The following is an 11,243-nucleotide window of genomic DNA, read 5'->3' on the forward strand; positions in this document are numbered from 1 at the left end:
CGGTCGCCCGTCGCCCCCCACGCCGAGGATACACCGTCTCTGATACCACTTGTCACACCCCGTTGCCGTCGGTGATCACCGTCGACGTGAGGAACACAAGAGGAACAGTAGATCGGAAAGACAGAGGAAAGATTTCTGCTGCCGATGTCTGTATTCTAAAAATGCGATAGCTTAAACTCAATGGTTTTGCCCTCCCGGGCCCACATGTCATAGACTTGTATTACATAAACGATTGAATACGTAATCCTAAATAGACGCTTCCTTCCGATACACACAGTCTCGTTGTGGGTTTGACACCTCCCCACCTCCGTCTAAGCCCTCCAAGAATCGTGAAGAATGCGGGGAGAAGGTGGGTTCCAGCCGCAGTTGCGCGGATTGGCGATTCCCAGGCGGTCAGACGACCAAACCCTCTCATCTGACGTAAGGGCAAGCACCCGTGAGCCTGACTCTTGAGTGCCAGACTGAAGCCCCTCCTCAGGCCGCGCAGTCTCCAATTCGACGGGTGCCCAGGGCGGCGCGTACCGCTAGGTACATTTTTCTCTGCCTCTGAATTTCTCGTCAGCAAGATCTAGGGTTTGAGAATGTGGACCGACTGAAATTTGTGCAAAATGGGTCATTTATCATAGAACCCTGATTGATTGATATGTTTTTTTCTTCTTTTGTAACTGAGAACACGAATCCTACCAGCGGTTAGCTTTTTTCTAATGCTTATAATTCTTGAGTAGATAACCTTTGTTCACCACAGTTATGGTCAAAACTATTAAATAGGCAAGCGAGCTACATAGTTGCAAATGATATTTGATATTTAAACTGAAAACTTTAGTAGTGTTAGCAATGCTGTGAATTTAGGTTGTCAGTAGTTTTCGTGGAAATTTATCAGTACATCTGCAAGCTGCCAGTCCCAGGAGTATGTGATATTTTTTACTTTTTTATTTTTCCCAGATTATCTATTTTCCATGGAAAGAACTATTATGTACAACAACAACAACATAGCCTTTCAGTCCCAAGCAAGTTGAGGTAGGCTAGAGTTGAAACCCACTAAGAGCCCCAAGTCACGGTTCAGGCAGTTCAATAGCTGCTTTCCAAGTACTCCTATTCAAACATAGATCTCTAGGTATATCCAAGCTTTCAAATCTCTTTTTATTGCCTCCCCCCATGCCAATTTCGGTCTTCCTCTACCTCTCCTCATATTATTAGCTTGGCTTAGGACTCCACAATGCACTGGTGCCTCTGGAGGTCTCCTTTGGACATGGCCAAACCACCTCAATCGATGTTGAACAAGCTTTTCTTCAATTGGTGCTACCTCTAGGCGATCACGTATATCATCGTTTTGTATGTTCCTTTTTTTTATTTTTCAACTTCTCATAGTAGATAAATAGAGGTTGCAGCGAGTGTCTATTCACCCTTGCGGTGGTGGCCTGGTGGGTTTTACAGCGGATAAGCATTTTGATTGGTTTGATCGGTAGTGGAAGCGAAACTGTGAGTTGGGAAATGGATTTTAATGGTTGAACCCACAGGTCCAGCACCTGGCTTGGTTTGTCATGGGGTGAATGGAAGTCACAGTTTGAGTTGGTTAGGTTTCTGCGATTGAATGAATGGTTAGGGGTGGGTTAATTAAACAGTGCATGCATGTCCTGGATTGGTGTGGGTTCGGTCTGGATCCAAGCCCACTAGTAGGGCTACCCATCAATCAATGTTGAGTTCTAAATGTAGATCTTTGAATTTAGTTAGATTATAGATATTTATATATGGCCAAGCATATATTACTTATTACCCGTGCTCACCATTTACAGCAAAACTAGGGACTGAGGCTTCAAGCCGGACTCAGGCTTCGATCCGGCGCTTCCCGATCTCATTCCCATGAGTGATCCTGGTGGCTGCACCTTGCAGCGGCTGCCGACGGCAAGTGAGGTGGTGGAGTGGCTCAAGGATGATGGTGACTTCGATGCTCTCCGCCGTGCCATCGTTCGGAAGGTCAAGGACAACGTAAGCTTCCCCCAAACGTCAATCCTCCAAATCCTTTACCAAAAGGTTTTCCGATTTCGTCGCTCTTGGTCCCTAATCCTGCGCACATGCCACTTCGTTTCACTGAATTCTTCGGTGGATTGGTCATTGCCGTTACTTGATTCGATATTGTGCTTGATTGTTTGTAAGATTGCAAGAGGTGACCCAGAGTGTAGGGTTTCTCTGGAATTTCGTCTGTTTGGTCTGCTATAGGCCTTAAGACCCCGATGCTGTATAGGGAGCACTTCAGATTGAACCCTGGTTGAGGCGTGACCCTTTCCTCGGTGGCTCTTTAGTGGACAACTGCAGAACTTTGTTGTCATTGAAAGTACTGGCTTGAGTTAGACATAGATCTTTCGTTCAAAAAAAAGGGTTAGACATAGATCCATCTGTGTTGTGTCTTGTTTGGGTGAACTGCAATGAGTTCTGGCTTCTGGTGTTTGTATAGTGAAATCCTAAGGTTCTTAAAGGGTCTGATTCGATGCTTGTTACAAAACGTTTCAAAATTATAATCTGCAGGATGGTGGAAAAAAACTTCGAACATAAGAGAGTGTCTGTACCCTTTTGCATTTATGTTATTATATTCTGCATTTGGAAGGAGGAAGTTTCAACTTTCAAGAGTTTCCCTCTATCAGATGTGTGTAGAGGTTCTCCAAAGGTTTCTCTCTGTCCAATACGTGTAGAGGTTCACCAAAGTTTCTATGATAGTATACATCTCGATGTAGATTGTATCAGAAAACAGAAGGTGTGTGAGGAGGGTCTTCACATGCATAGACATGTTTTTTTCCCTAGTTGTGTTTCAATACCTCAGGTGTGTGGACATTTGCTGCGCAAGGAAGATAAACATGCTTTGTGCCAAGCCGCTATAAGACCAGTATTTTCCTTTTTTATTGTATTTGGATTTTGGAAACGCTCTGCCTGCAACTTCCAACACGTGAAGTAGTCTTGCAACGCAGCATTTATTAGGACTATAAATGGAGTGGAGAGTTGAATTGTCCACCACTAGAATGACTGCCGAGCGACATGCCGTACATGGTTACAATGGATTAGAGCTTGTGATGAGTTACGGATAAATAATTTTATGAGCTTTTCACAATGAGCTGGGGGTCTTACCATTCTAGTTTGACCTTGTTGAGCTGCTGCACTGCAACATGGGTGACTAGAGATAAAAACTAAAATCAGTAACCACAATAATTATTATCTGAAACTGCAAGTCTGCAACACCAGTTGTAGAGCACCAATTGTTTGAGTCATCTTTCTGAGCTATTGCCATGTGATGAATATTTGGTATAAGCTCTGGTGATGTTGCATAATTATTATTATCCAGTCATCTGTTGACAAATGTGAGACACTAGTCTGTATACTTTTGTCGTATACAAATGGTTTCAGCAAGACATTTTGCACTGTTATTAATAATTCGCATTTTCCTAGCCAGCCAGGGTATCGAACTCCCCTACCTTAGAACAAAGCCAGTCAGCCAGCCAGGGAGAGTGTGAGACATCTCTCTTGCTGTAGTTGAGATTTTTTTTATTTGTTATTTATAAGCCATGCTGATTGCCAGTTGCTTAACTTCGTTTCAAAATGTTCCAGTTTTATGATCAAAATGGCCTCTTCTTCATAGTGACTTTATTTATGTAAGCTGCGGCAAAAGAAGTTTCCTTTGTATAAGAAGCATGTGCTGTCTGTGAGTCTGTCTGTCTTCCTTTTCCTTTTTTGATTGAGACGTGAAGGGTTTGTTATCTGGTTATCTATGCATAGTCCTTTCAACCATGTTTATTGCACATTATTTGATTTCCTGTGATCACAGCTTAATTTATTCTGTTGCATCACTTGTCTCTTGGGCAAATTGAAATTTGTGTTAAGAGTATCTATTTCAGTATGCTGTGCGCCAGCATCTTGCTCAGTAGATGTAGATTGCAAACAGTGCGTAGTAACATATCCTTTGTTCATCAGATATGGTATTAGTGGTGCATAGGAGTATAAGTTGATGTCATGCAGTTTTTTCTTGCAGGAGGTACTACGGAACAAAATCATCTCAGAGGTAAAGCAGTCAGTGGTTCTACATGAAGATGGATCTGAGAGGATGAAATTGAAAGACCTATCTGATGCAATTTTTCAAGATATTGGGTAATTTGAACTACTTTGTAAAAACCTTCAAATGTATCACTTCTTACATTCTCATAATAGATATTGATTACTAACTCTATTTGTTGCTACACTGTTCTTCCATATCAGGAGCAAAATAATGGGTCAAATCTCAGATGAGGTATGGAATGTCATCCATTCAAATGAAACTGATATACAGGGAACTGTGAAAGCCGTCTACAATAGGATACTGAACCCTGAAAAGGTCCCTGAGCCTTCTTCCAAGAAGCTGAAGCGGAAATGCAAAGAGGAAGAAGTTTTGCCAACAAAAACAGCAACTACCGTTGCAGTCGAGGTGGAAGATGATGATCCGGAGGAACCACCGGGATTTGGTTTCAGCAATACTCAGCATAATGATATAGGAGCAACAAAGCCACCGATGAATTTGGAAAATGGTAATGAAGCGAAGCCAAATGGAGGTGAGCCAGCTGCTATCAGCAATCCAGGGGATGAGGAGGAGGATCCTGAAGTGCCCCCTGGATTTGGTTAATGCAGTTCATAAACTTCAGTGGCAGTGCAGCTGTTTCTTTCACAGCAGTATACAAGAAGGGAAATGTTTGATTTTCTGCGACTTCAGAGGTACTGCAGTTTTTTGTTTTTTGTTTTTTTGATAAAAGGCAAATATATTAACGGCAGGATGCCGCAATGAGGGTGAAGCAATCACCCGATTACAGAGTTCAGAGCTGTCAAAGAGGGACAGCTGATTACATGTGTTGGATTGGTATAGGAAGACAGTGATTCAAAGGGAGCCCTGTCCGAAGAGCTGAAGCCTGAGTGGCTAGGACATGTGCTGTGGTGTTAAGCTTCCTATGAACCTTGAAAACTCTTGCATTGTTGCCTGACGTATGGTTGATGAAGCGTTGTGTGAGGCTTGATTTCCCACCGTGGTGGATTGTTGTGGCCGTTCCTGTTGAAGAAGTTTACTAGCTGCTGATTGTCCGACAAGAAGAACGGGTGCTGGATTCCAAGCGTGGAGAGCACCTGTGAAACCAGTGTAATGGTGGCTAAGTCTATGCAGCCCCAGGATATCTTTTACTGTGATGTCTTTGTGTGCGGAGTTTCTGACTTTCTGTTTCTGCCCTGCTTGCCTCCTGAGTTGCTAGTTGCTTGTTCCCTGTAAATGTTGCAAGGCGCGGAGCCCATGAATCATGGTGAGATGGCTTTGAAGCCCATGGGCTATTTTGGGCATCGGCGAAGGAAGAGTATATATGTATATTCTTGTGAAATTCTGATGCCTGGCCCAGCCGAGCTGCCTGGCTCACAAGTCACAACCAAACAGGCTCCAAGTGTTTGTTTTTTGTTGGAGAGAATTTCTCCTGTTTGTGTCAAAAAAGGATGGATTAAGTCCACTTTTGGCCCCTCAACTATTGTCTTGGTCTAATTTTAACCCTCAACTATAAAACCGTTTAGTATCGGTACCTCAACTGTCAAAACCGTTTACTTTTAGCTCCTGGGCGGGGGCAAGGCTGTTTTGACCGACGTTGAAGGGTTTTGACCACGCCACGCTGGCGTTGACCGCCACATAGGACGTTGGCATGTGTCTCAGCGACATGTGGGGCCCGCGCGTCACCCACTCATTCTCTCCCTCTCCTTCCTTCAGCTCCAGCAGCCTGCTTTGCGCCCGCGCCGCCTCTGCCCTACGAGCCCACCCCCTGCGCTTCTCTCTCTCCCTTACACACAGCTGCACACCACCGCTCTCTCTCCTCCTCCCGAGCACCACCTTCTCCTCTGTCTCTCTCTCCCTCACCGACGGCCGCTCGCGTAGCGCCCTCTCTCCCTCATTGGCGGACGCTCTCTCTCTCCTCTCGCGCAAGGCCTTCTCTGATGGCCCCCACGCGGTGGATCGGGGCACGGCCATGGCGGATCGAGGCACAACGGCGAGCACGGATCCGCCCTGTCCACCTCCGGCGAGGGCGGATCGAGGCGCGGCATGCGGCGAGGGCGGATCTGCCCCATCCACCTCTGGCGAGGGCGGATCGAGGCATGGCGTGGCGGATTAGGAGGCACGACGGTGAGGGCGAATCTGCCCCGTCCACCTCCGGCGAGGGCGGATCAAGGTGCGGCGGCGATTGATCCGGCAAGCTTGCGCGCGGGAAAGCCTCACCCGGCGACGATGGCCGTGGCAAGCGCCGTGCGCAGCCGGGAGACCATCGTGCGACACATCTTGCTGCGCTGCTTCGGTGGAGGTGGCGTCTTGGGTGATGGGGACACGAAGTCGTCCGTGTGGAACGACGGGCAGCTGGAGGAGAACGCCATGGCTGACTCGTCCTCGTCCTCGGCCTCCGAGCCGCACAGTAGTGAGCGGATGTCGCCTCCCTACGCCGTAGCCGAGCTCGTCGGTTCCGCCAAGCCGGTTCCGTAGCAGACCATGGGAATAGGCTGTGAGCACAAAGTTGCACAGGGAAAGGGTCCGTGGGCCCCGGGCGCCTCCATCGGGGGCAGCAAGCCACAGGCGTGGAGGTCTTCACATGGGCCGCCCGGCTACGAGGTGTGGAGCCACAACCACGGGCGTGGAGACCGCCGGTGGGGCGCGGAGGTCGCGTAGGGCCGTGGCGCAAGAGGCTGTGCGGACTGGCTCCTCGTGGTGGGACGGACACCAAGCAGTGGGACAGAATCAGGTAGGTGGGGGTCAGCTCTCCGTGGTCAAGGCCGGTGGAGGGGCGGTCGACGATGTGGCCTCGGGCGAGCGGCCGACGCTGGGGATGGAGTTGACACCGCCGCCAAATGCTGCTGGAGCTAGAGGAAGGAGGGGAGGGAATGAGTGGGTGACGTGTGGGCCCCACATGTGTAAGCTCTAGTTTGGTTTTGGTGAATTGATGAAACCATAAGTGCTAACCTAGTTTATCAAGTGATCATGAGATAGATAGCACATTCCAAGTGATGAAGCAAATGAAGATCATGACATGATGTTGGTGATGCCATGGTGATGATCAAGTGCTTGGACTTGAAAAGAAGAAAGAGAAAAACAAAAGGCTCAAGGCAAAGGTATAAATGGTAGGAGCTATTTTGTTTTGGTGATCAAGACACTTAGAGAGTGTGATCACATTTAGGTTCGATAGCCGTACTATTAAGAGGGGTGAAACTCGTATCAAAATGTGGTTATCAAAGTGCCACTAGATGCTCTAACTCATTGCATATGCATTTAGGATCTAGTGGAGTGCTAACACAATTGAAAATATTTATGAAAATATGCTAACACATGTGCACAAGGTGATACACTTGGTGGTTGACATATTTGAGCAAGGGTTAGGAACTTCACCGGCGGAGTGTCCACTCATAGAGTGCGGACAGTCCGACAGTGCCACCGACGCCCTAGACAGAAAAGAGAAGGTACATGACCAGACGCTGGTCTCGGTAGGACCGGCATGTCCAGTCAGATGAGGCAGCAAAGATGTTGGCGTCAGTCTCTGACCGGATGTTGGGTCACTTAGTGACCGGACGCTGGAGGGTTGCGTCCGCTCCTACTGATGTGGCAGTGCACAAAGGAGACGCTGAGTGACCGGACGCGTCCGTTCATGAAAAATCATTTTTGGATTCTTACTAGAAATGACCGGACGCTGAGGTCTAGTGTTTGGTCACTTCGCAGCAGCGCGTCCGGTCATCACTTGACCGTTGGGATTGGACGCTCAGCATTTGAAGAGAAGGGACATGTGGCACGCATCACGTGACCAGACGCTGAGGTCCAGCGTCCGGTCGATATGACCGGAGCGTCCGGTCACCCCGTGTTGTGCCCAGTGAAGGGGTACAACGACTCTATTTCGTGGGGGATTCTATTTAAGCCCCATGGCCAGCTCAAGCTCGCCCTCTTGGCCATTTGCATTGATATAGCAACCTTGTGAGCTTAGCCAAAGCCCTCCCACTCATCTCCATCATAGATTCAATATCTTTGTGAGATTGGAAGAGAATCCAAGTGCATTGCTTGAGTGTTTGCATCTAGAGGTACTTGGTGTTCGTGTTTCGCTACGAGATTCATTTATTACTCTTGGTGGTTGCCGTCACCTAAATGGCTTGGAGCAGCGAGGATTGTCGAGCGGAGGGTGGTGATTGTCTTCGGCTCTAATCGTGGTGAGTGTGAGGGGTTCTTGACATTTCCCTAGCAGAGAGCCAAAAGGTACTCTAGTGGATTGCTCGTGGCTTATGTGATCCTCATCTTATGTTGGTTGTGTGGCACCCTATTGAGGGTTTGGTGTGTGATGCCAATTAGCGCGTGAACCTCCAAGTGAGTGAATCGCCACAACCGGATGTCATGTTTAGTGTATGCATGTGTGCTAGATTTCAAGCCTCACCAAGAGAAAGTCATTTGAAGGCTACTAAGAGAATATTGAGGTACTTGAAGCATACACAAAATGTTGGTTTGTGGTATCCCAAAAGAGTAAAGTTTGAGCTAGTTGGTTACTCCGACTCGGATTATGTGGGATGCAAGGTTGAAAGGAAGAGTACCTCGGCATATGTCAATTGTTGGAAAGATCACTTGTTTCATGGTCATCAAAGAAACAAAATAGTATTGCATTATCAACCGTCGAAGCCAAATACATATCCGCCGGTAGTTGTTATGCACAAGTACTTTGGATGAAGGCCACTTTGAGTGACTTTGGAATCAAGTTCAAGAAAGTGCCATTGCTATGTGACAATGAGAGTGCAATCAAGTTGACCAACAATCTAGTTCAACATACAAGAACAAAGCACATTGATGTCCGCCACCATTTCATAAGAGATCACCAACAAAAAGAGAACATTTACATTGAGAGTGTAGGCACCGAAGATCAACTTGCCAGTATATTCACCAAGCCATTGGATGAGAAAAGGTTTTGCAAGCTAAGGAATGAGTTGAACATATTGGATTTCTCAAATATGTGTTGATGCACCCCCACTCATATGACATGCCTCTCCTTCGAGCAATCCAAGGTAAAAGTTGATTGGCATGGCATACATCCTTGCTAAGGACATATTTAGTATATCTAGACATCTTTCACATTTAATAGGTTCATTCATGAAAATCAAATGAATTTGATGATTATATGGTATGACTATTGCTTCTATGCTTATTTTGATCTAGTGGTAGCATATGACATGTCTGTGGGCTTGTCAACCTAGTGTTTGATCTAGTAAATGAGCTCTAAGTGTTTAACTCAACATGGTACAAGATAACCCTTATTTGGAGGTGTGAAGAAGCTTGTCCTTGGATGAAAATGAGTTAAATATCTTTGGCAAATGATCTAGATTGGACCAAATTTGGGAAAATGATCCTCACCCCATTGATTGACTTTGATAATCTCAACCTATCTATATTTTGAACCTTTGTGGTCATTGATGACAAAGGGGGAGAAAAACAAAGATATTAGTGATATTAGTATATAGGGAGAAAAACAAAGATGTTAGTGTACTAAGATAATCAAAAGACAACAAAGGGGGAGAACTTGACATAGGGAGAGAGATATGACAAAGGAAATGGATCAATTAAAATTTTGAGCACACAAGTAGGAGGAGCAAGCTCATGAACTTGTATGGTGCATTTGAATATGCATTTCATATGTATGCTTGCTTGGCACATATTTTGAATTTCAATATCCATGCTTGTGTGGTGTATGCTAGTTGTAGGTTTGAATGATGAAATAAAAATCTAGTATGCATAGGTTATCTAGTGATTTCATTTCCAAGTGTTTCCAAGTGGTATCAAGCTAACCATGGTGCTAAGGATGGTATAATAGTGCACTCTGATTGGTATCATGCTTCAAAGGTCCATCTTTTATACCGTAGCATCACTTGGTAGACATTGTCTCCTATATTTCCTATCTACACATATGTGCAAGCTACAATCCAAACTCTTAGCACATATGTAGGAGGGGCAATTGCTACCATATGGGATTCATGAAACTTGTCCATATCCTTTTACACATGGTAAATATGCTTGGGCAAGCAACATGGATTCAATTGAATTTCAATTCATATCTTTGTGAAAGGGTTGTCATCAATTACCAAAAAAAGAAGAGATTGTAAACTCTAGTTTGGTTTTGGTGAATTGATAAAACCCTAAGTGCTAACCTAGTTTATCAAGTGATCATGAGATAGGTAGCACATTCCAAGTGGTGAAGCAAATGAAGATCATGACATGATGTTGGTGATGCCATGGTGATGATCAAGTGCTTGGACTTGAAAAGAAGAAAGAGAAAAACAAAAGGCTCAAGGCAAAGGTATAAATGGTAGGAGCTATTTTGTTTTGGTGATCAAGACACTTAGAGAGTGTGATCACATTTAAGTTCGATAGCCGTACTATTAAGAGGGGTGAAACTCATATCGAAATGCAATTATCAAAGTGTCACTAGACGCTCTAACTCATTGCATATGCATTTAGGATCTAGTGGAGTGCTAACACCCTTGAAAATATTTGTGAAAATATGCTAACACATGTGCACAAGGTGATACACTTGGTGGTTGGCATATTTGAGCAAGGGTTAGGAACTTCACCGGTGGAGTGCCCGCTCGTAGAGTGTCGATAGTCTGACAGTGCCACCGGCGCCCTAGACAGAAAAGATAAAGGTCACTATAAGTGACCGGACACTGGACTCGATAGGACCGGCGCGTCTGGTCAGATGAAGCGACAAAGACATTGGCGTCGGTCTCTGACCGGATGCTGGGTCACTTAGTGACCGAACGCTGGAGGGTTGCGTCTGGTCCTACTGACGTGGCAGTGCACAAAGGAGACACCGAGTGACCAGATGCTGGGTGAGTCTGGTCGAGCATGACCGAATGCGTCTGGTCGTGAAAAATTGTTTCTGGATGCTTACTGGAAATGACCAGATGCTGAGGTCCAGCGTTCGATCACTTCGCAGCATCGCGTCTGGTCATCACTTGACTGTTGGGATCGGACACTCGGCATTTGAAGAGAGGGGACACGTGGCACGCATCACGTGACCGGACGCTGCGGTCCAACGTTTGGTCGATATGACTGGAGCGTCCAGTCACCCCATGTTGTGCCTAGTGAAGGGGTACAACGGCTCTATTTCATGGGGGCTTCTATTTAAGCCCTATGGCCGGCTCAAGCTCACCCTCTTGGCCATTTGCATTGACATAGCAACCTTGTGAGCTTAGCCAAA

General features: G+C 46.1%; 1 protein-coding gene across 6 annotated transcripts; it reads left to right on the top strand.

Annotated features, from left to right (window-relative positions):
* The first annotated feature begins 303 nt into the window (after positions 1-303).
* LOC136462841 (uncharacterized) lies at positions 304-5,525 on the top strand. Of its 6 annotated transcripts, none has more exons than XR_010760824.1 (5): positions 305-528; positions 1,794-1,986; positions 4,016-4,131; positions 4,240-4,728; positions 4,786-5,525. XR_010760824.1 is itself a non-coding variant. In XM_066461890.1 (5 exons), exons 2-5 carry the CDS (start codon positions 1,861-1,863, stop codon positions 4,637-4,639), a joined length of 603 nt encoding a protein of 200 aa, XP_066317987.1. In that variant the 5' UTR covers positions 395-528; positions 1,794-1,860; the 3' UTR covers positions 4,640-5,525. The 6 variants fall into 6 exon arrangements, 3 of the variants coding, with proteins under 3 accessions (XP_066317984.1, XP_066317983.1, XP_066317987.1); XR_010760825.1 differs by having other exon boundaries at positions 4,807-5,525; XR_010760826.1 differs by having other exon boundaries at positions 4,877-5,525.
* Positions 5,526-11,243: the final 5,718 nt, after the last annotated feature.

Source organism: Miscanthus floridulus, chromosome 7 (assembly GCF_019320115.1).
Source record: "Miscanthus floridulus cultivar M001 chromosome 7, ASM1932011v1, whole genome shotgun sequence".
In the NCBI taxonomy this organism is placed as follows: Eukaryota; Viridiplantae; Streptophyta; class Magnoliopsida; order Poales; family Poaceae; genus Miscanthus; species Miscanthus floridulus.